This window comes from Solanum verrucosum, unplaced genomic scaffold, assembly GCF_900185275.1.
Source record: "Solanum verrucosum unplaced genomic scaffold, falcon-dt-bn FXZP01000252.1, whole genome shotgun sequence".
Lineage (NCBI taxonomy): Eukaryota > Viridiplantae > Streptophyta > Magnoliopsida > Solanales > Solanaceae > Solanum > Solanum verrucosum.
Window position 1 is genome coordinate 5,613,025 of NW_026019988.1, and position 26,864 is coordinate 5,639,888.

The following is a 26,864-nucleotide window of genomic DNA, read 5'->3' on the forward strand; positions in this document are numbered from 1 at the left end:
ATTTTCAGCACATAGATGTGTGCAGAAATATCATTGAAAGACCTCTTTGAAAGTGGCATAAAGTATTGTTAATCAATTAGTAGTACATACTTATGAGACAAAATTGTAAACACTAATAATTTTAGTAATTCGTTGGTGTCACTGTTTAACTAATTTTACATACACTATTTAACATAAATTCTTGAATATTGCTATGTAAATATTAAAGGAATTGTTGATAAAAAAAAATACGGAAAGAAGCATATGAATTTAAGGTACATAGTCAACAATATAGAAACACATAAATAAAATTAACAATATAAAAATACATAAATAATATTTTTATTGCTAGGTACATAATTTTTTTAGCTATAATAATAACATCCATAAATAAAACTTTAATGTAGTATCTTAGGACGTTCAAGAAATAAATTATGGTGACATTATTATTTTATAAGAGCAGTTAAGAGAAAATTGTATTCATACTAAAACTAATATAACCTAGTAAATAATAATAGAGTTAGATATACCAAATAAAGATCATCAAGTTAGTTTAACCAAAATAAATGAATAAATAAATAAGGAAGAACTAACATGTAAAAAATATATAAGACATGTGTTTATTATACCTGAAATATTTGAAAAAAATTAAAATTTCATGCTGATAACGTGTTATAAAATAAAAGAAAAAAGAAAAAAGAAAAAAAGAAAAGTGAAGACAGAACAGTAGTAGAAAGAAGTAAAGTAATTTTCCTTTTCTATGTCATTTTCTCATTGCCGTGTATATTCCCTTTTTATAGGGATAAAGTTACTTGGAGCAGTTGGCCTCCTACAGTAAAGTGGACCACAAACATACACAATATGGCCCATAAACATACACTATGTACAACAGTTTATCCATTATTCCAATTATATATCAATATATCTTTTTCCACAAGTTGTGCAATGATTGTTGAAGCTGCTATAATTTTTTAAGACTTTTCTCTTTATATGTTTTTCCCCAAGTTGTATAATGATTGTTGAAGTTGCTTCAATTTAAAAAAAAAATGTACTTTTTGTTCAGTGGGAAATTTCAAAAAGCTTTAATACATCTTTGCCTTTTTAACAAGTGGGCAATTTTTTTTAAGTGGTTCAAGTTTTAATTGAGGTGTCTAGCAAAGTGAATTTTATGAATAACTTTAAGAGATCACAGATGACTTAAAACCTATATTTTTCTTTAAATTCATTTTATTCTCAACCAACGATGTCAATCTCCAATTGCCTAGTGATGATACTTATTGGTCCTTAATTTTTTTGTTTTTTATAAGCCATCACCTCGGGTTGTGATTCCTTTGGCGTAGAGGGTTAGACTTGACCCCTATCATGTCGAGTAATTCAAAATTTAATAGTGAAGAAGATAATGCATTTTTTTTTTTAAAAATGTATCTTTCACTTAGCTTGTTGCAACTTTATCCTTTTTGATAATGGTTGTCTATTCATAAATTCTCTTTTCAAAATGTTTCGTTTTCTAAAAACTTAAATAGACCCTTTGAACACACTATTTATGCGTGAGTGCATATCTCTATCTCCCATTTTCTAACTTGTTTTCCAATATACAACCCCCTCTTCCTATATATAGACTTTTCTCTCAATATAAAAAATTTTGTGTACGAAAATAAAGTAAAATGGATATAAAATATGCATATTTTGCACAAAATAAAGTTCTTGTTCCTTTTCTTGAGATGTACATTTTTCATTTGGTAAACAAAATCTTTTAGTTACAAAATAAAAAGAGTGTGTTTGTAAGGTTATCAATAGTTTTGAAGATGCAACTAATAATTTGCTCCAAGTTTAGAGGTATTTTCGATACTCTCTTTTTTTATATTAAAACACACTTTGATACTGAGTGGGCATCCATATGTATGATATCTCTTATTGATCAATTAACTATTTGATCCACTCAGTATCAAAATATGTTTTAATACAAATGAAAGAAAGTCATTTGATGCTCTAACAAGATGGAGATATGAAAAATAAAAGAGAAGAGGAAATCTTAAGGAGAATATCAAAAGGAAATTGAGAATCTAGTGGAGAGAAAGAGTGAAAATCAAGAAGACAGAGACAAATCGCTTGATGAGAGGGGAAAGAACTTAACTTTTAGGAGTTGTTTGGTCGGAGTTAGGAACCTAATGAGAAAAATTAGTTAATAGTAAAACAAAAATTCATTTGAACAACTCCCTCTGTCTCATTTCATGTGACACTTTTCAGATTTCGAGATTTAAATAAGTCTATCTTTGACCGTATGTTTTTCATCCATCTTTTAAACATTTTGAATTATCAATTATTGTGACTTATAGTATTTTTTACATAGTTTACAAATATATAAATTTCATTTTTAAAAAATTAATGATTTTCAAAAGCATAGTTCCCCGGACCGTAGATGTTTTTACGACCCGTTAGGTCGTCTCGTGAACCTTAGACCTGAGAACCAATTTTCAAGAGCATGGTTCCACGGACCCACCTATGGGCTTTTTTTTTCAATATGCAGCCTCTTCTTTTTTTCAATCAAAACTAGTATTCCTGAAGATGGCTGATGCCTTTGTGTCATTTGCAGTTCAAAAATTGGGTGATTTCCTCATACAACAAGTTTCCCTACGTACAAATCTGAGAGATGATTACATGGCTGAGAAATGAACGTGGATTAATCATTTAGTTTTTCTATGTTGGTCAAATCCATGATTTTAATGCTAATAACTCTCAAGGATAAAATATGAAGATTATGTCATTTATGCATTGATTTTGTGAAATGACAAATACTCCCTCTGTCCACCAATAATTGTCCATTATTGACTTGACACACCCCTTAAAAAACAATAAATTGTTACTATTTTATCTTTTGACTACACGAAAAGTAGGATGCATGATAAATCTATTATAAAAAATGTAGGGTAAATTATAAAACATAATTACTAGTTAGTATTTGTTATATTATGAAGTTATGATGATTTAATAAACTATGAGATCTGGTAGAGGTACCTGATCCCATGAGCGACAAACATACAATACAGACAACATGGAACAACAATAAAACCGCCACAACTGTGGTGATTGGTGAACAAGGAAAAAGAGGTGCAAAGTTCTCAGCCAATGGAGTTACGCTAGGTTGTTTTTGTCCATCTTATATTGATCACTTTGATAAGGAATAACATAGTTTTTGCAAACATGATTTTTGAAATGCAAAAGTCTTCTCTCTCAACATTTATCTCTTGAGCAAGGAGGTTTTCACGTAAACATCATTGTCCTTTACTTTAAGCATTACTTTCGATATTGTTCTTAACTTTGTTAAGGAACCTAGTCCATTGACCTATGGTGGACACATATAAGCTAACAACATTTAATACCCTAACTACCATTACCACAACCAGTAGTGTACGCTGGATTTTTCTAAGCTATGTCACCATTTAAAGGATAAAAATGGCTCCAGAGAAAAGTCAATGAAGCTTTTGTTGTAGGCCTCCAAAATTTTCATCGATACTTTTTTTGACTAATTAGCTCGTTCTTCCAAATCAGTTGAAACTTGAGTTGTTAAAATTGATTTGGTACATTTAGATTTTTTTAAAAATAATATCGCTCCATCAAATTTAGATTAATATGATGTAATATGCACAATTAAAATTGCGGACAATTGTAACCAATTTAATGAATCCTAAATTATTTCATTGTAACAAGCAAATAGAAAAAAATAAAATTATTATTATGAACAAATAAAAACAAATATTTTTTTTCCACAAGTTGTGTAATGCTTGTTGAAGATGCTTCAATTTTCTCAATATATATTTTCCACAAGTTGTGCAATGGTTGTTGAAGTTTCTCTATTTTTTTAAGACTTTTCTCTATATGTGTTTTTCCTCAAGTTGTAAAATGGTTGTTGAAGATGCTTTAATACATCTTTGTCCGTTTATCCAATCGCAATACTTTATTCAGAAACCACATAAGTGATAAGTGGACCCTTAATTGTACACATTATTTGAGGTCTTACTTTTATTTCTATCACCCATTTTCCAATATACAGCCTCCTCTTTTTTTCAATCAAAACTAGTTATTCCTAAAGATGGTTGATGCCTTTCTGTCATTTGCAGTTCAAAATTTGGGTGATTTCCTCATACAACAAGTTTCCCTGCGTAAAAATCTGAGAAAGGAAATTGAGTGGCTGAGAAATGAGCTACTCTTCATACAGTCTTTCCTCAAAGATGCAGAACTAAAGCAAAGTGGAGATCATAGAATTCAACAATGGGTGTTTGAGATCAACTCTATTGCTAATGATGCTGTTGCTATACTTGAGACTTATAGCTTTGAGGCTGGTAAACGTGCTAGTCGTATCAAGGCTTGCGCTTGCATATGTAGGAAGGAGAAGAAATTCTACAATGTCGCCGAGGAGATTCAATCACTCAAGCAACGAATCATGGATATCTCTCGCAAACGAGAGACTTATGGTATCACAAATATCAATCATAATGCAGGAGAAGGGCCAAGTAATCAGGTTGCAACATTGAGGAGAACTACCTCATATGTGGATGACCAGGATTACATTTTTGTTGGACTTCAGGATGTTGTACAAACATTGCTAGCTCAACTTCTCAAAGCAGAGGCTCGTCGAACCGTCCTCTCCATTTATGGCATGGGCGGATTAGGCAAGACCACTCTTGCAAGAAACCTCTACACCAGTCCTGATATACTCAATAGCTTCCCTACACGCGCTTGGATATGTGTCTCTCAAGAGTACAACACAATGGATCTTCTTAGGAATATCATAAAATCCATCCAAGGTTGCACTAAGGAAACTCTAGATTTGTTGGAAAGGATGACAGAAAGAGATCTAGAAATTTACCTTCGTGATCTATTGAAAGATCGCAAATTCCTAGTGGTGGTTGATGATGTATGGCAGAGAGAAGCATGGGAGAGTTTGAAAAGAGCATTCCCGGATGGCAAGAAGGGCAGCAGAGTCATTATTACCACGCGCAAAGAGGATGTCGCTGAAAGAGCAGACGACAGAGGTTTTGTTCATAAGCTTCGTTTCCTAAGTCAAGAAGAAAGTTGGGATCTCTTTTGTAGGAAACTACTTGATGTTCGAGCAATGGTTCCAGAAATGGAAAGTCTAGCTAAGGATATGGTGGAAAAGTGTGGAGGCTTACCTCTTGCAATTGTTGTATTGAGCGGACTACTTTCACATAAAAAGGGGCTAAACGAATGGCAAATGGTGAAAGATCACCTTTGGAAGAACATTAAAGAAGATAAATCTATTGAAATCTCCAATATACTATCCTTAAGCTACAATGATTTGTCAACTGCGCTCAAGCAGTGTTTTCTCTACTTTGGTATTTTTCCAGAAGATCAAGTGGTCAGGGCTGATAACATAATATGGTTGTGGATGGCCGAGGGTTTCATACCCAGAGGAGAAGAAAGAATGGAGGATGTCGCTGAAGGCTTCTTGAATGAGCTGATAAGACGAAGCTTGGTTCAAGTGGCTAAAACATTTTGGGAAAGAGTTCCTGAATGTAGGGTTCATGATTTACTCCGTGATCTTGCGATACAAAAGGCATTGGAGGTAAACTTCTTTGACATTTATGATCCAAGAAGCCACTCCATATCCTCTTTATGTATCAGACATGTGATTCATAGTGAAGGAGAAAGCTACCTCTCACTTGATCTTTCTAACTTAAAGTTGAGGTCAATTATGTTCTTCGATCCATATTTTCTTAAGATGAGTCTTAAAAACTTCAGGAGTGTGTTCCAACATCTATATGTGTTATACTTTGGTATGGGTGTTAGGTGTAGTGTACCTGATGACATAGGAAGTTTGTACCATCTCAAGTTCTTAAGCTTGAGAGGTATGGATGACCTTCCTTCTTCCATTGGCAACCTCAAGAATCTACAGACACTTGTTGTTGATACGGGTGGATACACTTGCCAACTACCCCAAAAGATAGCTGACTTGATAAATTTAAGACATTTAGTTGCTCGGTACGATTCAAAACCTCTGGTACATATAAACAAACTCACCAGTCTTCAAGTTGTTGATGGCATCTGTTGTGATCAGTGGAAAGATGTTGACCCTGTTGATTTAGTCAATCTTCGAGAATTAAGGATGAATGGTATTAGCAAATCTTACTCCCTAAACAACATTAGCAGCTTGAAAAACCTTAGCACTCTCGCATTGTTTGGTTGTATTGAGGAATCATTCCCAGACCTTGAATTTGTTAATTGTTGTGAAAAGCTCCAGACATTGTGGTTAAGTGGGAGAATAGAGAAACTGCCTCATCTGTTCCCAAATTCCATCACAATGATAGCTCTTTGGAACTCAACACTGACAGAAGATCCGATGCCTATTTTGGGAATGTTGCCAAACTTAAGGAATCTCCAATTGTTTAGTGCTTATGAAGGAAAAGAAATAATGTGCAGTGATAACAGCTTCAGTCAACTAGAGTTCCTTCATCTTCGTGATCTTGAGAAGCTAGAAAGATGGCATTTAGGCACAAGTGCCATGCCTCTGATTAAAGGTCTTGATATCTATGACTGTCCAAATTTAAAGGAGATTCCTGAGAGAATGAAAAACGTGGAGCAGTTGAACCGGAATTATATGTTGTGTGTATATATATATATATATATATATATGATGTCTTCATAATCGTAGAGGTATTAATGCCAAGCACATTGGTTATTAATTGAGTGGTTTTAGTGTTTGATTTCTTATTGTTTAAAGCTTTTTGCGTGAGTGTAATTGGTTTGAACATAATTGTTTTTGCCAAAAATGATTTTGTGATGTTTTAATTAATTGTCTACTGTTCTCTTACTTGTCCACATTTAAGACAACGCTTTATATGTTAAAATGAAATTAAAAATAGTATATGGTACTCTCTCTTGTCCACAATTTAGCTTTTTTTTTGTTCCTCTTTCTAGTGAAAATGATTAAAAATACCCTTAAACTATGTGAAAGGAACAAAAATGCCTTCCATTTATAGTTTGATTTAAAAATGCTTTTACTGTCAATATTTTGGTTCAAAAATGTCCGTACAGTCAATATTTTGGTCCAAAATTGCCCATATAGTTACAAAATTCCCTTTTCGAATAAATATATTATTTTTTTCTTATTAAACATATCTTCTTCCTAATTAAAATGTTATTAAAGAACACTATTCTTGTTTTCTTTCTTCTAAAATCACTTTAACAAATAAAAGTGTAGGAAATATTTTGTTTTCTTCTTAATCTCATTTTATCAATTAAAATAGAATAACTTCATGTACCCTTTCAATGGATAATATATGTCATATACATAAGATCATAGTAAATCCATCATTAATTTATATTTATATAACGATAAAAAAATAATGCTAATAAAATAAGAAATATTTTCATTTTTTATTTTTTTCAGAATTGAAGTAAGATAAGCATTTGCTAATTTTTTAAAAAAATTATTAGAAATATATATTTATTTGGAAAATGAGTATTTTGACCCATTAAATAACAATAAGGGCATTTCTGGACCAAAGTATTGACAACAAGGGTATTTTTGGATCAAACTACAATCGATGGGTACTTTTGTTCCTTTCGCATAATTTAAGGGCATTTTTTAACCAAAGTATTGATGGTAAGGTCATTTTTGAGCCAAACTATGAACGGAAGACATTTTTGTTCCTTTCACATAATTTAAGAGCATTTTTTTTACCCTTTTTCCTCTTTTATATAAATAATAGAGAAGGGTCTAAAATGCCCCTCGAGTATTTGAATTGGTACAAAACTACCCTCCATCCACCTATCGGCCCTAAAATACCCCTGACGTCCACTTTTCGACTAAAAAATACCCTCGTTGTTAATCCTTTCGCTCATATTTGCCCTTATTTTTAATAGATCCCTAAAAGTAAAATTATTAAATATTTATTTATTATATTGCTTAATGTGATTGGTCTAAATTTAAACACTTCTCAAATAAATAACAAAAATGATATTTTAAAAAATTCTATTTTTCTATAAAACCACTTATGATTCATATTTTGACCTGATACACTTGAAAATAAAATTGAAAAATTAATTTCATGATATCTTCCTATTGCCCTATTTTAAATCAACTCCAATTTATTATAGTGTAACCCAACTCATAAATGAGGATACTTAACCCGACTCATTGTCCATCTAAAAATATTATTATTCTCATTAATATAAATTTTTCTCTCAATTATCCAAATGTCTTGTTCATTTTCTCTTTTATTTCTTTTTTTAATCTCTTAATCTTAATTAGGATATTTGGGACTCAAACTTGAAATGAACTCACATATTTATATTCTTTAAATTAGTATTATTATCATGATGGGATGAGGGTGGGGATAAAAGAAATGATTGTTTTTATTCTTTTCTTTTTAATTTTGGGTACACACAAAAAATGTAATATTATACATATTTGCTTGATTAAGTCATCTTTTATTGAACTAATTATTTCTATATGAATGTATCATTATTTTCCTCCTTTTTTTCTCTCTTGTTTGTCATAAATTTTTAAAAAAAATTAAAACTGTGGACAAGATCCAAATAGAAAAAAAAAAAAAAAAAAGCGATAGGAAGTGAAGGCCGGGGAGGGAGTAGTTTAGAGAATAGATGCCTAACCTTTTTATAATTTTAAATTTACTATGAAATTCAAAATCAAGTCAGTCACGTGAGCTTATATATTAAGTAATTTCAAATTATTTTAACGGAAAAGGGCCTAATGCCCTTAAACTATGAAATTCAGTGTAATATTACCCTCCATCCACCTAATGAGTGTGATCCGTTAGACATAAGGGTATTTTTGAGCTGAAAGGTGGACGTCATGGATATTTTAGGACCGATAGATGGATGGAGGATAATTTTGTACCAATTTAAATACTTGAGGGGCATTTTAGGCCCTTCTCCATATAAATATTATTTGAGTTAAATCAACAAAGAAGAAGTTGTCACTTGAAGACATTCACCTTCATCAACTTGGCTTCTCCAAGCGTCAATCAACTTGGATTATTTCAACATTCTGTTTTTTCTTATGTTTTGTTTTTTCAATGTTTAATTTCTTACTGTTTTTGGAAACATGTGTTGGGAGAGAACTTTTTTTTTGGATTTTGCGTTGACCTAATTAACGGAACAAAGTTTAAAATGTTCTTAAATTATGTAAAATAAACAAAAATATCCTCAGTTAATAGTTTGATTCAAAAATATCATTGCCTCCAATAATTTGATCTAAATGCTTTTATTGTTACTTAATAAGTCAAAACCGTCTTTTTTCAATTAAATATATTATTTCTCTTTTTTAAAAACACGTTCTTTTCCTAATAATGACTTTTTTTCATTAAAAAATATTTATCCTACTTCAATTTATAAAAAAATATTAATAAATAAAAATGTTTTCTATATTATTAGAATGGTTTTATTGTTATCTAAATGAAAATTAGTGACGGGGTTACTATGAGAACATATAATAAAAGAAGTTGAGAACTCGCTAAGTGTGCAGCGAGAATAACAAAAAAAAAACTTGCAAACTCGTTTGGTGTGGAAAAAATAGAGAGCAAATCGCTCATAAGTAGCGAGAGAAATTAAAGATACAATAAAAGAGAAAATCGCTCATGCTGATCAATTTTTTTATGCCGTTAACGGTAGTTATAGCACAAACATATCTCGCTCCTTCTCTAGCAAAGTGTCCCTTTTGATTAAACCAAAATTGAATGGCCCTTTATATATTTTGAAGGAAAAAAGTGATGTTTTTAATTTGGAATTCAAAATTTAATCATCCCAATATAACCCATAAACGAGTTTTTATATCAATTTTAAAATAAAAAATAAAAAAGGAAAGATAATATATACTAGCAGGGAACTACATGTGATTACTACAAAAGATAATTCCAATTTCAGGTGATATTTGGATCTGAATTGTCTTACCTTTCTATCATAACATTATCTTTGTTTTTATCCATTAAAAAATATATACATTTATATATTTATTACTAGTAATATCTTTAATGTGTCATCACATAAATATCCCTCAATCAATCAATATATATATATAAAGGAGGATCTTCAGCCCGTTGATGTGGCATGCCTCAATGAGCAAAAAAAAATATTTATCTATTTTCTTAGAATTTAGGGCCTTTTTTCTATTTTTACACAATAATATTATGTGTATATATATTTTATTTAGATAAAAATTTTAATTATCTTTACTCCTTATTAACATAAATGTGTTCTTTCTTCCATTATTTTTCATATCAATTAATCTCATTTAATTTATTGCCGTTAAAATTACAGAACATTAAAGATATTTTCTTTTTTAATATCTTCATTAATACTATTAATTCCTACGGCCCTTCCTTTTTCTTCTGTTGTATTTCTTTTATTTATTAAAAAAAAAAAAAAACACTTCTTCAATTTTAAATCAATCTTAAATTATGACAAATTTCAATCACATTTATTTTCTATTAAATGAGTTTTACCAATTAAGCATTATAATTTCAAATCAGTTACAAAATCTTTTTACCTTCCCTTCATTTTTATATTTTCATAGAATTCTCATATATAAATATATTTTCTCATTTCTGTCAAAACCTCATTTACATGTTTATTCTTTTTAATTATTCTTGATTTGTTTTTTGAGTTGTAGGAGCTTGGATTTTCGTATGCCAAGAATGAGAGGAATGTTGTGCTAAATTTTTCCAAGAACATTTAGGTTCAAAGGTGTATTTGTAATCTTTTTTTTCTTTTGTTATTATACTATTATTTATTCTCTCTTTTTTTTTTCTTTCTTGATTTGTTATTATTTTAACTTTGAATTGTAGGAGCTTGCATTTTCTTGTGACAAGAATGAAGGGGAACATTGTGCTAAATTTTTTCCAAGAAAGTTAAGGTACGAATGCTAAATTTTTTCCAAAAAATTTAAGGTCCGAAGGTGTATTTGTAATCTTTTTTTTTGCTATTATATTATTTATGTTGATCTCTTCTTCTTTCTTTTTCTTGATTTGTTGTTAACCTTTCAAAGACTTATGTATTTTATTAGGACATTTCAATATGAATAAAGAATTTAGAACACTTGGAAACATTTAAAAAGCTTTCAATTTTATTTCTCGAACGAGAGACCCATATTGTAATGAACTTTCACTACTTGAAAAGTAAGAATATAATTATTGTTGCTCTCGATTTCTCACGTAAGATACTAATTTAGTCATCCAAAATATGAGAAATATAGTTACTCACAACTCTAGAAGCATCTACATTCTTTTATAAAAGTTCTTACAAATTATGTGAATCATACATAAAATATAGACAGTACTTTTTTTATTTTTAGGAAAATAAACAAAACCCCAATTAAATCTAGCAGCCTACGTTGCAGTACCCCTCAATTAATAATGCGAGTTTATTTACGGTAAAAACTCAATTAGGCATAATTAATGCCCTTAATACTATTTATTTATAATTATCCAAATTCGTTATTTACTTCAATTTTATGTTACTATTCTTTTTTATTACTATATGTACTAAAAAGGAAGTCATTTTTACCGTGTAACATTCTTTTTTTTTCATTTCCAAGCTTTCTTTCAATTCTTCATTATTTTTAATGTGCTCCTTCATTTGAAACTCTTTTTCCTCAAAATAAGTTATTTCTTAGGTTCTTTTTTGTTTGTTTTTCTTTTGCCACAATTATTCATTTTATATTGTATTTTGGTGCAGAATTTTTTTTGTTAGGAAATCAAGTAGAATTTTCCCTTACTTGTGAGAGTATTTGTCCAAATTCAAGCTTGAAAAACAAGTCATCATTAGTAATATATCATTGTTTGCTACTCTTATTATTTATTGCAAGTTTGTATATAGTCATACTATGAATTTCAACTTAATATTTCTTTAAGGAAAATGCCCTATTATAAATCGTAGGAATAATTATGTTAATTTCATATTGAATTTTGGTAATTCTTATAACTTTGTAGAATACATTATCATTAGTGTTATATCAAAATTTTGTTATTTTTTTCATTTATTGCAAACTTGTACATAATTATAGTGTAGTTTGGAATGTAATAATTTTATCCTTTTTCTGGAGTAAATGTCTTATTGTAATTTTAGGAATAATTATATCAAATTCATATTGAGTTATGGTTATTCTTTCATTATATTTATAAATAAATAAAGAAGATTTGTATGATTTTGTCTTCTTTTTTTTTAAATGTGGATATTTCTTTTATCTCAAAAAAAGAATGACATGATGCATCTTTTTTATCAGAGAATCATTTATCATTTTTTCCAATATCATATGCAATTTAAAGTTTAATAGAATTCAATACGATGGTTATCAATAGTTATAAGATGAAAATTACGAGATTTTAGTTGTTTTAATTTTATCCTTCCTTATAGTACTATAAAAAACATTCTTAAGCAAAAGTTCAAAAATAGTAATAATTTAATATCATAATTCATTTTTGAAAACTAACAGTTATTTCATAATTTCACTAATATACTAACTTTTTTATTCGATTGTCGATATGAGCAGATTTACATTTTCAATATTCTATTTTTTTTACACATCTTAAAATCATATTAGATAGTTTATATAGGATTAAATAAAATCTTATCTTTTAGATTTATTACCAAATTTTTACGTTATTTTTTTTTCATTTCTTATTTAAATTGATATTATACATAAATGAGTAATCTCATTTACTGTCGTCTTACACATTCATTCGATAAAAAAAACATATATATAATCTAAAGGATCATGAAAAAGACAATTGTTGTTTCTTATATAAAATTATAATACTAATTAATATTTAATTATATTTATGCTCCCTTTGTCTCATTTTATGTGGCACCCTTTGACTTGATACGGTGTTTAAGAAAAAAAAAAGACTTTTAAAAGTTGTGATAAATTCTATTTAATTATAGTACAATAACATTTTTTTTAGGATGTACTATGAAGAAAAATGTGTAAATGAAATAGAGGAGTATGATTTTTAGGACAACGCGAAGCGCGGCCAGTTACTCTAGTTAGTAAAATGTTTGGATTTTTTTCATGTGAGAAACCCATCCTCATTGAAAAGGAAATTAATACATTTTAGCTCAACTTTTAATTAATTAATGTCAAGTTTGATAAAAATAAATAAAAAACAATCGTAGACAATCTCTAATTATTAGAATTTTACAATATGCATATATAATGGGTTATATGAATTTTGAGTTTGGCCTTTTTTACTTCTTCTTGTGATCCTAAGTCCTCTACTTTATTTTTATTTTTATATTAATAATTAAATATTTTTTACTCGACTCATAGATCGAGTTGGATCAGTCCAATCTTGATTAAGACTCACGAGTCGACGAGCTTATTTAAGTTAGGCTAAACAATCTCGTCCTTAAATAAATTTTTAATTTTTTTCAGCTCATGAATCCTATCAAATCGCAGATTAGGTTGGATTTGGGTGAAGCAATGGACCAAGTCCAAACTAACAGCTCCAAAATCTATGAGGTTTAGAAATAGAAAATCTTCTTACATAACTGTACAGAAGACCAAAAAAGATCAGCAAAAATGGCTGCATGCATATATAATGAATTATATGTTATGTATCGATATTGTATAAATAGTTATTTAATGTATTAGTATTGGATAATGGCATATAGTTATGTATTTATAATGTAAAACTATGTATTATATATAGGGCAAACAACATAAATCCCACTAGTTTAGGAGCTAATTACCTCTCTTCCCATGAGTTTTCGATATTACAATTTCTACCATATTTTGGTTTCAGATACATGTACATAACACGTTTAGATACATGTATCTCGGATACATGCTATGCAGATACATCTAATTATATGTATCTAAATATGAAAGGTAGTTTAGATACATGTATCTCGGATACATGCTAAGAAGATACATCTAATTATATGTATCTAAATATGGAAGGTAACGTAAACAGATCAATTTAGGAGGAAATCACGCGTTTTCCTATTAATTCTTCTCCAATTCTTCCATGAATTTCCTCTCCCAAAAATTTCAAAAAAAATAATAAATTTCTTCTCATTTTTTTGAGCATCAAATTTTTTTTCTTATAGGTACATAATCTTAATTCAGATACGTGCACACTTCATCAGATACGCAAATTTTTAATTAGATACATGTATATACACATACAACTAACTAGATACATATTTTTACCGCCATCTCTCTTCCCTTTCCCCTTCGTCTCTCTCATCTTTGGCAATAGAAAAAGTGGCCATTGATGCCACTAGTAAGAAAATAATAAGTATTTTGCTTTCAAATCAGTCCAATATCATACAAAAGTTTGATTCTTGAAGGTATAATTAATTAGATATTAGACTTCTGCATGTTGATAGTCTTAGAGAAGACACGCCTTGTAACATCCGACAATTTAAAATGAAAATGAAGAAGCTTGAAATAGGAAGTAGTAATTTTTTTGGAAAAATTCAGAATCTGGAAATTTGGCTAAGTTCAAAATCTGGAAATTTGGCTAAGTTCAAAATCTGGAAATTTGGCTAAGTGTGGAAATCAGTGAGTTTTTGGCCAACTTTGAGAAGTCATAACTCCTAGCTCAGGATGAGCCAGGAGTAGTTCCAGTTATTTTTGGAAATCCCTTGGAACGATCTTTCCAACGCCACCGAGTTTGCTCGACTCCGAGTTCGTATGAGCGAGTTATACCCTTTGAAAGTTGGGCAGTTGGCAGGGAGTCCGTCCGGAAATTTAAGGGCATTTTGGTCTTTTCACAAATCATTTCTTTTGAGGTTATATTGTTGTGTTAGGCTGATTGTGGATCATTTTTGTTCCATTTTAAAAGAGTAAGAGTTAGGGTTCTTGAGGGTGAAGAAGAAAAGAAGGAGAGAAAGAAGAGAAGAAGAAGAGGAGATCAAGGAGTTTCCGTCAAAGATCGTCGTGGAAATCGTCGAGGGTGATCCCTATCAAGGTATGTGAGTTCTTTGTGTGGGTTGATCCTTTCCCCCACACACCAAGCTCATTTTATGATTTGAGAAAATATTGGATTTGTTGTTGAAGTTGTTGAAGTTGTTAGTTGTTGTTGATGTTGTTAGTTGTGTTGTGGAAGTTATTGTTGGTTGTGGGACATGATTTGGTTGTGTTCTTGAGTTGAATCTCTTGTATGTTGAGGGATTTTATGATCCTTAGTGTTGGTTGGTTCATACCCCCACACACCAACTCGTTTTAATTCCAAGAAAAGATTTATTTTGGTTGTTGAAGTTGTTGGTTGTGTTGTTGAAGTTCTTGCTGATTTGGGACAGGATTTGGTTGTGTTTTTGAGTGGAATCCACTGTATGTTGAGGGGTTTATGACCCCAAGTGTTTGGGAAAAGAACCTTTGAAGTTAAGAGGGTTTAGAGTTGGCAACATGAAGGAGAAAAGTCAGGCTGCTTTCAGGAAACAAGTCTGCGTTGCAGCTGTGTTCCCTCTGTGAACAAAATCTGTTCTATTTTCAGAATTTAATTTCGAAATTTTTCTTAAGTTTAGCTGTCCTAAAATTATTTCTAATCATCATGGGGTCCTTCCAAACACAAATCATTACCCTTGAATTCATAATCCAATTCAAGGAGAGTTAGTTCTAAGTCAAGTAAAGTTAGAAGTCAAGTGATGTTAAGAGTTAAGCTTAGAAGTGAAGTAAGTCAAAGCAAGTTTTCAAAGTTGTTCAAGAGTCTTTAGTGAATGTTTTAGCTTCATTTTTTTAAGACTCGAGTTTCAAGTCAAGTCAAAAGTTAAGAGTTTCATGTTAAGTTAAGAGTTTCACATCAAGCCAAGAGTTCAAGTAAAGTAAAGAGTTTAAAGTTGAGTTCATTTCTCAAAGTTATTAGGGAACTATGTATTCCCAAAGAAGTTTTAAAGAAATGTCTTTACATTTAAACAAGGTTGGAAACTGAGATTTCCAAAGAGCCTTCGGGCTAGTTTTTGAGTAATTATCTCATATCAGCAGGAATAAATATGTTTTTAAAAAGATAAGAGCCAGTACATTTTTGGGAGTAGTATCGAGCACCGAATTGGGGGAGTGTTCAAAGAACCGACAGCCCCCATAGAACCATGTTAGCCACCATGGGTAGAAAAGGATCATACTTTTTAGACGAATCCTTTTCAGATTAGACTAGTGGATCCATTAGGCAGTTCAGGTCTTATACCTTTGGCCGGGTATAAGATGCTCTGGCAGTGTGAGGTCGATCGCTGTATCATCACTATAGCTCTTATGTGATGGTTGTCGGTTAGAGAAACTCCCACAGCAGTTATTGTATTTTTATACACAGAAATTATTGTATTTTATATACATCAGTTTTATTGTATTTCTATATACATCTCAGGCTTATTGTATCCTAGTATACACACAGAGTTTATAGCATGTTTTAAACAGTCTTTCTTTATATCGCACTTGTTTTAAATTGCCTTATATTGAAAGGAGTCAGTTAGGTTGAGTTGAGTTGAGCAAGGTAAACTTTTCAGTTTCTTCCAAATTTCCTTCTAGCCTATGTTGCTTAGTTTTCCAGCTCGCATACTCGTACATTCCATGTACTGATGCCAGTTGGCCTGCATCGTCTTATGATGCAGATACAGGTACCCCGGATCAGCATCCTGCACGTCGTTGATCCAGCTGAGCACTCCAGAGTTAGTGGTGAGCCTCCTTGCATTCCGGAGGACTCAATTATTTTGTGTTCTTTTGTTTTATTAGGATGTTGCAGGGTCTGTCCCAACATCCATCTCAGTATTTTAGAGGCTTCATAGACTGACAGTCAGTCACTTAGTTTTGAGTCTCTCATATATGTATATATGTAAATATTCTATTTTGAGATTCAAGTTGCCTTTAGGGCCATATTTTATAAGTTATGTTGTTTTGTAATATTGCATTGCATTGAGTTATTCTGTTGGGTTAGGTTTCCGCTGAGTTAAGAAAGCCAGGCCAAGGGTTCGCTTGGGGCCAGAAATGGTCTTCGGGTGCCAGTCTCGCCCAGGGTGTAGGCTCGGGGCGTGACACGCCCATTGATGCATTCTTCTGTTCCAGTGGAGGAGTCATCATTGTCCCGAGAGTATTTTGGGATGCGATGCGATGGGAAGGATTAGGAGAGAGAGTAGGTTGATCATTTGGAGTGATGATAAATTAGGGGAGAGGGGATGACGTGAGAGATAATTTGAATTGCTAATCAACCATAAATTAAGGAATTTGAATTTTAAGATAATTATTCAACACCATATTTAAGGAACTTGTATATCTGATTAAATTTTTAAAAATATATGATATAAATATTAAAAGTGATATTATATGTAATTATTTTAAACTAGAGGTAAAATAAGTATATATGATAGTGAAGTATGTTTAGATAAGTAGTTTTTCCTTATATATATACTAGATGGGCGTGGCCCGTGCCAGCACGGGCCCAACATTTTATATTGGATAAATTAAACAAAATTACTATTGAATTAAATTACTTATACTAAAAATACCTCACTTAAAAAAATAAACCTTTTATTACTAAAACATGGCCATTTAGCCTTTTATATCCCCAAAAATATGGCCAACGCAACAAAATCACCGCATCAGATATTGTACTTTATAGAAGTGTATTTAGCTCACATGGCTAATAATGACAAATCAAATTTAAGTTGTAACAATTTAGCCAAAGTACTACTCCAACCCTTAATTAAGGAGAGAAATATTTGTTTGAAATTAGAGTAGCACAACTATGAACATTTTTGTCGAACAAGTACTGGAGAATGATTTTATAAGTTATACAGACCTTTCATTTATCAAAAATAAGATAATAATAATGACTAATAAAACAGTATCTTCCAATCTTAGACATAGCTAACTGGAGAATTAAACTCAATCGGTTGTCTATTATATCTATGTAGATCATCTCCTTCTGACTTATATTATTAGTGTACCTTGAAATGAAAAGTAGAATGAGATAGAAGCAACACAATTATTTTTCAATCTGTAGATGTAAGAATAGCATAAAATAAACAACATACTACATTTCTCTAATTCTGCTTTGTTATGATGTTGTACACTATAATAGACATTTATCAATAGGAAGAATAGGAACGGGGTTTGTATTTGCTAACTAACTTCATTCACCATAGACTATTTTTTGTTTCTCCTTCGTCTTGAAAGTTTAAAGCAGCAAGTGCTTTTTGCTTTTAGACAACCTGAGAAAATAAAAAATGTGCTTTTATCTCATTATAATCCTCACATATTAGACATTCACTACAACAAAAACAGATAAATATACACATTCATGGAGTGCTAAAGCTTTTATCGACATTAATTAATTGTCATTGGATTTAATGTTGCTATAGGCTTTAGGAACATTTACTAAAAGTGCTAAGTGCCGCTAAAAATACATATTTAGTGGTGATTAAGCTATTGCGGTTAATTAATTGTCACTAAAGATCATTTGATTTTCTTCTCATATTCACATGTATTTGGCTACCAATGCTAATAACAATAGCCCTTGACCTTTTTCTTTCTATTTTCTTTACTCACCGTACATCGCTCTTCTAGTTGCATCTTAGGAAGCAGTTGGTTGCAATTCCTTACGTTATCTACAAAAACTGTTTACTTGAACCTACTTTTTCCTAAGACTTAACAAAAGGGATCAAATCCAATATGCTATGGAAATAATAAGAATGGAGGGGGGAGGGAGGAGGGGGGGGGGGGAATTCTTTTGAGTTCAATAGGTGGAGTACTTATTAGGCTATTAGCAGAGACACTACCATTGACTCTTGCTTTATAATCTCATTTAAGTAATTTATAGGATAAAACTACAAAAAGCTAAACTCGATCAATCTCATCATCCTCTACTGGAGCAGGAATGTTATGATTCATCATAGTCCCATTAGTTTATTGTATTGATTCTGCTGAAGCACAATCCAAAAGAATACTATATATATCCCAATATATTTTATTAATGCACGGAATGTGGTACGTTGGAAATCTAGTATTTACATTTCTTGCAACAAATAAATAATATCTACACAAATCTATTCCAGGAACCATAGGGTCACAACAAAAGCTTATTAACACAATGATTGACAGTTCATAATCTAGGTGAATGCAACTCTCTTCAACTCGTAGTAACCTTGTAGAAGACTGACATAGGAGATAATTGCATATTAAAATCATAAGATCAAACAAAAGTTTGAATAATACCTTTGATATATGCTCTTTCATTCCATCATTAACTGGCTCATCTAGTGACCTCTCAGCAAGTTCATAAAACGTTGCATTACCTCTGGACCATTAACTTTCTCTTTGTGCAAGTATTTGTGGATGTGCAAAAATCAGAACACCAGAAAGCAGAACTATGACGTGGACATGGAATCCTCTGGTTTGTCGGTTCTAACCTTTGTTGGACAATTGCTTCCAATGCTAGTTTGAGATTTTCATGGATGACTTTCATCAGTTTCAAACAATCCCAACCGTCTCAAATGAGGCCTTTCTTCAACACATTGATAGCAACAAAAACAATCAATATTGAAAGCTTACCCTGAATTTTCAGCCATCGATATCACTGCTAATTTCATGAAAGCACCAAAGAATTTGGCAACTCAAATTCTTTCTAAACAATCATCTGAAACTTGTGATATCATAGCCCATAGGAAAATTAAATCACCTCAAAGCAAAAGCCTTAACATATAAAGATTAATCAATTGTTTGGGGAACATACTATATGAAAAAAAAAGATATCACCAAAAAAATGCCTACTTATCTAAGTCCACCGTTCAACTTCACTAGCGCCTTGAATCATCTCCCAAAACAATCAACTCTTGGAACTAATAATAAGCAGGGATGACATGATTTGATTGTAACAGAGCTTCAAGATCCACATCATTGTAACAAAACTTCAAGCTTTTTGTGAGATTTTTCTTCAAAATGTAAATAGATCAAGACAATCTCTTAGGTACTATCAACTCAGTGTTCATCTGAATCAGAAGCTTTTTAAAAATGTAATGAAGAACTGAAAATGATGAGCAATATTACCAAACAAAAGAGATTGATCCAGCCACATTAAAGTAGAATGATCCTGAAGAAACTGATATCATCAAAGAAGATACAACAATATCATGAGATAGAAGAGGGGGATGGAAAGCGACAGGCAAAGCAGAGTGAAAGAGGGCATGAAAGAAGAAAGGATAGATGAGATTAAACTAAAATAACAACATGAACTGAGTAGTTACTAAAAAAGATAGGTTGCGGAGTAGGCCGAAGACGTGGAAGTAAGTAAATATGACCAAGACAAAATAGGGATAGAAGTACAAATGATTCAACATTTTTCATAGATCAATAATTGTACTACACATTCCTTTTCTTGATCTACTTTATACCAAAGGAAATTTTAATCAATTTTTCTATTGTAAAGATCGTATAATGTGGGTGATTTCTACAACATGACTATATGAGGATACATTCATAAAAAAAGTTTCATTGTATTTCTCAAATTTAAAGTAATATTCTATTGAAAAAACCACTGACATATAAATTCATTTTTTTCCTTTAGTACACATATACATTATCTTCAAGATGGCATCCACAAAATATGTTTTGATTCTTTTTAATTGTTCAATGATACTCATTCGATCATGTGGTAGAATATTTATTTATGATAGAATAAAAACACCATCTTACTTGTAGTGTTATCAAAAGTTGCGTTCATCTATCTTTCCAGTAGTAACTCCGCCGAAGTTGGAACCTAGCCTTTTAAACCGAAAATAATATGAATAAATGGCTTGTTATGAGATTAGCCTTTTTTTTTTCTCTCTTTTAACAGTCAAATACTCAAATCAAATGCATTTCTTCACCTAATTGAGGATTGATCTATGACTCAATCATATATATTTTATCAAGCTCAAATCCTAATTAAAAGCTGCTCAAGCATTAAATTTTTTCCAATGGATTAAGAATCACCATTTACATGAATGTAACGGCACAAATTTTTTATCTTCTTGAGATTTAAAATTCATAGTATTTCGAAAACTTCGAACAATAACAATATATACCCAAGATGACCCAAAGTAAATGAAGATACTAAAAAATAGGGAAAAAGAACTCTTTAAATTCAAAAGAAAACAAAGGTTTAAAAGTTAGTAAAAAGCAGATCCCAAAATACCCGTATTAGAGCAAATATTTGCAGCAGAAGCTCGGTCACTTCAGCTTCACCCCCTTCACTGATCTACCTTCATTTTGATGGCATTACCTAACGCATGTATGTGCAAATCAATATACAAAGTAAGACAAGTAACAAATTAGAAGAGTTCACCGCAAGAGTAAAACAACAGAAACAACAACAAAAAAATAGAAAAAGAAGAAGAAGAGCAAGGGAAGCAAAACACTGTAACGCGGAGGATTTTGAAGAATTGTAAATAGGAGAAAATGATACCTAAAAAGGAAAGGATCAGAGAAAATGGAGAGATCAAATGAAAGGAACAAAATTGACATGTAAGCCTGAGAGCGGACAGAATGGGTAATTAATATGGGTATTCGTTCATATTTACCTATTTTAAATGGATTGGGTATTCAATTTATTTAAAAATGGGTAAAAATGAATAATATCCATATTATCTATATCTTCTATATTTTTAACTTAAAAGCACCAACTCCTAACTTAATGGTAAATTACTAAATAGCCCCTATTCCATCCTACCCCATCGGCACTATATACACCCATTCGCATCAGCCGCCACTCCCCCTGTTGAACTTTTAACATAGCCCTTCGTACGCTATACACAACCATTCTGGAACGTCACCACTTCCAAACCACTGCCATTGAACAAACACGTCCGCCTTGAATTATCAAACATTCACAACCCATCGCTTCCCACACTATAAAACTCGCGAACTCAAATTCTTCTCCCCATCGAACATATATTACGATTAACGCACAGGTTTGCAACGACACACCCTCTCCTTCTCAACACTGCCTTAATGAATCTATCAATTTCCTTCACCCTTTAATTTGGTTTTCCTGCACGCAGATAACTTGCAACCGCATCATCTGTGTAACATCCGGCAATGTGAAATAATTGAAGAGGCTTAGAATTTGGAATTTTCATTTTTATTTGGAAAGAATTTTTAAAAATCTGGAAATTTGGTTTAGTGTGGGAAAAAAGTGAGTTTTTTGGCCAACTTTTAACAGTCATAACTCCTAGATCAGGATGAGTAGGGTGTAGTTCCAGTTATGGTTGCGAAGCTCGTGGAATGATATTTCCAACGCCACCAAGTTTGCTCGATTCCGAGTTCGTATGAGCGAGTTATGCCCTTTGAAAGTTGAACAGTTGGCAGGGAATACGTCCGGAAATTTTAAGGGCATTTTAGTCTTTTCACTAACCAATTCTTTTGGTTATATTAAAGTGTTGGACTGATTTTTATATGAGTTTGTCCCATTTTAAAAGAGTGAGAGTGAGAGTGAGAGTTAGGGCTTTTGAGAGAAGAGGAGAAGAAGAGGAGAAGAAGAGGAGAAAGAGAAGATCTAGCAAGGTTTCGTCAAGGATCGTCATGGATATCGTCAGGGGTGATCCCTACTAGGTATGTGAGTTCATAGTGTTGGGTTGATCCTTTCCCCCACACACCAAACTCGTTTTTTTTCAAGAAAAGATTGGTTATGTTGTTGAAGTTGTTGGGTTGTGTTGTTGGTGTTGTTGAAGTTCCTTGTTGATTTGGGACATGTTTCCGGTTGTGTTTTGAGTTGAAATCTATTGTATGTTGAGGGGTTTATGATTCTAAGTGTTTGGCGTTGGAACCTTTGAAGTTTAGAAGGTTTAGAGTTGGAGAAACAAGAGAGGAAAGTCGGAGTTTCGGGGAAAAGGGGCTGGGGCGTCGCGCCAGCCAGCGCGCCCCAGCAGGGGATCTGAAGTTTCCCCTATGGGGCAGCACGCTCATCAGTGTGCCAGCAGGCCCCTTCTGAAGTTTTTGGCCTGGCGCTCCGCGCCTCTCAGAGCGCCCAGTCTTCCCATTCCTTCCCCACTTTTTCATACATGTTCCTAGGTATTGTACCTATGTTTCTTAGTTGTTTTCAACACTCCAACGTACGTTGAAACGTCAAGAACTCGTCCATAACATGTGATCAAACACCTTGAATTCATAATTCCAATTCAAGGAAAGTTAGTTTCCAAGTCAAGGGAAGTTAGAAGTCAAGCTTAGAAGTTAAGTAAGTCAAAGCAAGTCTTTAAGGTTTTCCAAGAGTCTTCATTGAACGTTATAACTTCTTTTAAGGCTCAAGTTCCAAGTAAAGCATAGAGTTTCAAGCTAAGTAAAGAGTATAGAGTTTCAAGTTAAGTAAAGAGTATAGAGTTTCAAGTTAAGCCAAGAGTCAAGAGTCAAGTGCATTCTCAAAAGTTATTAGGGAACTAAGTATTTCCCAAAGAAGTTTATTAATGTTTTCACATTTAAGATGAGAGGAAACTGAGATTTCCAAAAGAGTTTTGAGAAGTTTGAGTACTATCTCTTTCTGAGAAAAGATGAGTTTTGCGAAAGAGTTTCTAAAACATGATTAGTATGACAAATCGAGTATGTCATCACTGTTTCAACAGTATGGTCTCTAGATATACCATCAATGTTTAAGCAATATGAATATCCCAAGTCATCAATAATCATATTAACAATATGGTTTTTAGATGTTCTTTTTAGAAAGAGTTTTCAAGAGCCTTTGGGCTAAGTTTTGAGTAATTATCTCAACTAAAGAAAGATGTGTTTAAAACACTTATGAGCTAAAGTATTTTTGGGAGTAGTCTTGAGCACCGAATTGGGGACACGAGTTCATATTAACTCAACTCTCCATCAGAACCATGTAGCCAAACATGGGATTTTTCGGGTCATACTTTTTAGATGATCACGAAAGTTAAGCTAGCGGATCCACTAAGCAATAGCGTTCTATATGACGGCAAAGTATAAGACAGTTCTGGCAGCGTGGACAAGACGTTGTATCACCACTTAGACATGTAGTGGTGGCTGTCGGTTAGAGAACTCCCACAGTAGAAAGAGCTTGGTTCCTCGAGAAGTTCTGCTTAGTGTGGATGGGGGTATGGGACTTCATTCATGCATTGCACAAGTAGACTTTGAGAGGAAGCATGGTATTTTCATGATATTATAAATATGATTTTTACATCATGCTTTAAATAGTTTTAGAAGCTTTATATATATGGCATGTGTCTCATTGCTTTATATTTAGTTCAGTTATTCATGAGTTGAATAGAGTCAAGGTAAGTTCTCTTTTGTATCCCTTTCAAGCTTAAGTTATTGTCTAGCGGTCCAGCCCGCATCTCGTACATTCCATGTACTGATGCCAGTTGGTCTGCATCTTATTATGATGCAGACGCAGGTATCCAGGATCAGCATCCAGCAAGCCATTGATCCAGTTGAGCACTCCAGAGTCAGTAGTGAGCCTTCTTGCTTTCCGGAGGACTCGATTATGTTGATTCTTTTAGTTTCGTTTTATTAGGATGTTGCGGGGTCTGTCCCAACATCCATCTCAGTATTATAGAGGCTTCATAGATAGTCAGTCAGTTAGTTTTGAGTCTCTCATCTATGTGTATATGTAAATATCCTATTTTGAGATTCGAGCGGCATTTGTGGCCAGATTTTATAAGTTAAGTTGTTTTGTAACCTTGCATTTGCATTGAGTTATTCTGTTGAGTTAGGTTTCCGCTAAGTTAAGAAAGCCAGGCCAAGGGTTCGCTTGGGGGCCAGCAATGGTCTTCGAGTGCCGGTCCCGCCCAGGGTGTAGGCTCGGGGCGTGACAAACTGGCTCTCTTCTCTGCTTTTAGACAAGTTGTAGGTGAATCCCTTTTCTATTTTATCCCGTTAAAACTTTAAACTCACATGAACAAGACTATTTGGCACCATATAATTGCTCATGACATTCTGCAAGCACGCAATGTGAAACACATTCCACAATGAATAATGGCTACAAGAACAACCCATTCATTCGCTTTGTTCCTCCCCCTTGCTGCAACAATACGACTGCCTCGCCTGCACATCTATAATTCCCTGCCAATTGCAACTATAAAATTCCTATATTTGGGATACTCCAAACCTTAGGATTGGCATATTTACATCTTATTACTGTTAATATATGTTCATATATATATATATATATATTTTAGTGCTAACCTTATGTTTCTCGCACATTACATCTTACTGCTAACGTCTTAATTGCATGAAATTTCCTCCAAATGTTGCATACTATTACCACACGCTGCCCTCATCAATCGTGCCCATACACATTTACGCCCAATGTTAACATTGTTACACTCATTTCCCCAGGTATGTGCATTCATCCAGATCCAACCCAAATGGCGACTGAAACAGAACTAGCAAAACAAACGATATTGATAAACAATATACCAAAAAACTCTGTTGATTGGGTGATGTGGGTCTTAGTTATTCAAAGGGGTTCAATAATACCTTACAAGAATTCAAGGCATGAAGGAACTTTCCGACTATAATATTAGTAGATGACGAGGTAACAACATTGACACTTTTACTTACCTTGTTTTACACTGGTTCATGTTGGTTGAACTTATTCCACCCCTCTGCCGCTGAATAATAGGGGACCAAGAATCAAGCAACACTATTTAATAAGCATATCGAGACATGGAAGGACTCCTTGAAGCCTAAGAGTTACTACATTGCCAAAGGGCGGTTAGATAGCGTCAACCCCAACTACTCTTCTGTGCACAAAGAAGTTGAATTGGCCTTTACAGACAATACAATCATACAGGAGACTGAGCATGCGGTTTCAACTCACAAATTCTCTGATGGCTTTTTATCATTGGAACATGCTGATAAATTACCTAATGGTTCTATTCTAGGTAACTATCCACACGACTAAGCTATTATTCTAATCTCTAATTTACATTATCTATTTCCAGACTTGATTTGCGTCTTAGTTTCGGTGAATCCCCTCATTCAAAATGCAAATTCCAAAAGACGGGAAATAGTTGTTACAAATCAGCTGTAAGTTGCAATGACGCATATTCTACCATGTGTATATAGATAAAATGATGTATTGATTATTCACTTCTAACAATTGATCCAGCATGGAGCATACAACCGTTACTCTTTGGGGAGATTTTGTTGAAAATGACGGTGCATTCCTCGAAAAGCTGCAAGATAATAAGCCTATACTGGCCTTATGTGACGTCAAAGTCTCAATCTATAAAGGTATTGGCAGTGTATTGTAGCTATTTATCAACTATAAACTACCTATAGTCATTGTTTCTAAACGTTAAAATGCTCTTGTCACACTAGGCCGATTTGGGATCTCTACTATTCCTGTGAGCAGCATCTTAATCAATCCAATGTTCCAAAAAGCAAACGACCTTCGAGCATGGTACATTACATAATTCACAAATATATTCTCCATTGTTACTTTAACCAAACTGACACAACTGTCAATTGTAAGTGAACATTGCTATAACATGACATATTTCCTCTATTATGATTGTTCTAAACTTACATATTAATACCAAAAAATTGACAATACTATACACCGTACAGACCTCACTCTAAATGGGTGATACAGTTAACTAACCACATCGCAAATACATACGTGAAATCATAAAGGCCAACAACAAAGATATTACAATAACGCCTACTAAGGTAATGAGAAGAGCCATAGAAGTTCCATTGGCCAATATTCTAGATGGGTTGTTCGCTGATTCAGAGGTACATACTAACCGATACTTCAACTCCCCGTAAAATAAATTCATTTATATGTTCAACGTGTATTCTCAAATATGTTCTATTGGCGATTTGCAGGATTGTATGTACAAGTTCAAAGCAACAATTGAAGACATACTCAATAAAGATGAGCCATGGTATTCGTCTTGCAAAAAGTGCCACAAAAAAGTGA

The 26,864-nt window shown here is 32.5% G+C and overlaps 1 protein-coding gene and 1 pseudogene across 1 annotated transcript; both read left to right on the plus strand.

The window, feature by feature from the left end:
- Positions 1-4,038: 4,038 nt before the first annotated feature.
- LOC125819109 (disease resistance protein RPP13-like) lies at positions 4,039-5,054 on the plus strand (annotated as a pseudogene).
- LOC125818967 (putative disease resistance RPP13-like protein 3) lies at positions 5,033-26,864 on the plus strand. Its single transcript, XM_049498474.1, has 6 exons — positions 5,033-6,604; positions 25,560-25,821; positions 25,882-25,966; positions 26,049-26,173; positions 26,261-26,342; positions 26,771-26,864. Exons 1-6 carry the CDS (start codon positions 5,093-5,095, stop codon positions 26,862-26,864), a joined length of 2,160 nt encoding a protein of 719 aa, XP_049354431.1. The 5' UTR covers positions 5,033-5,092.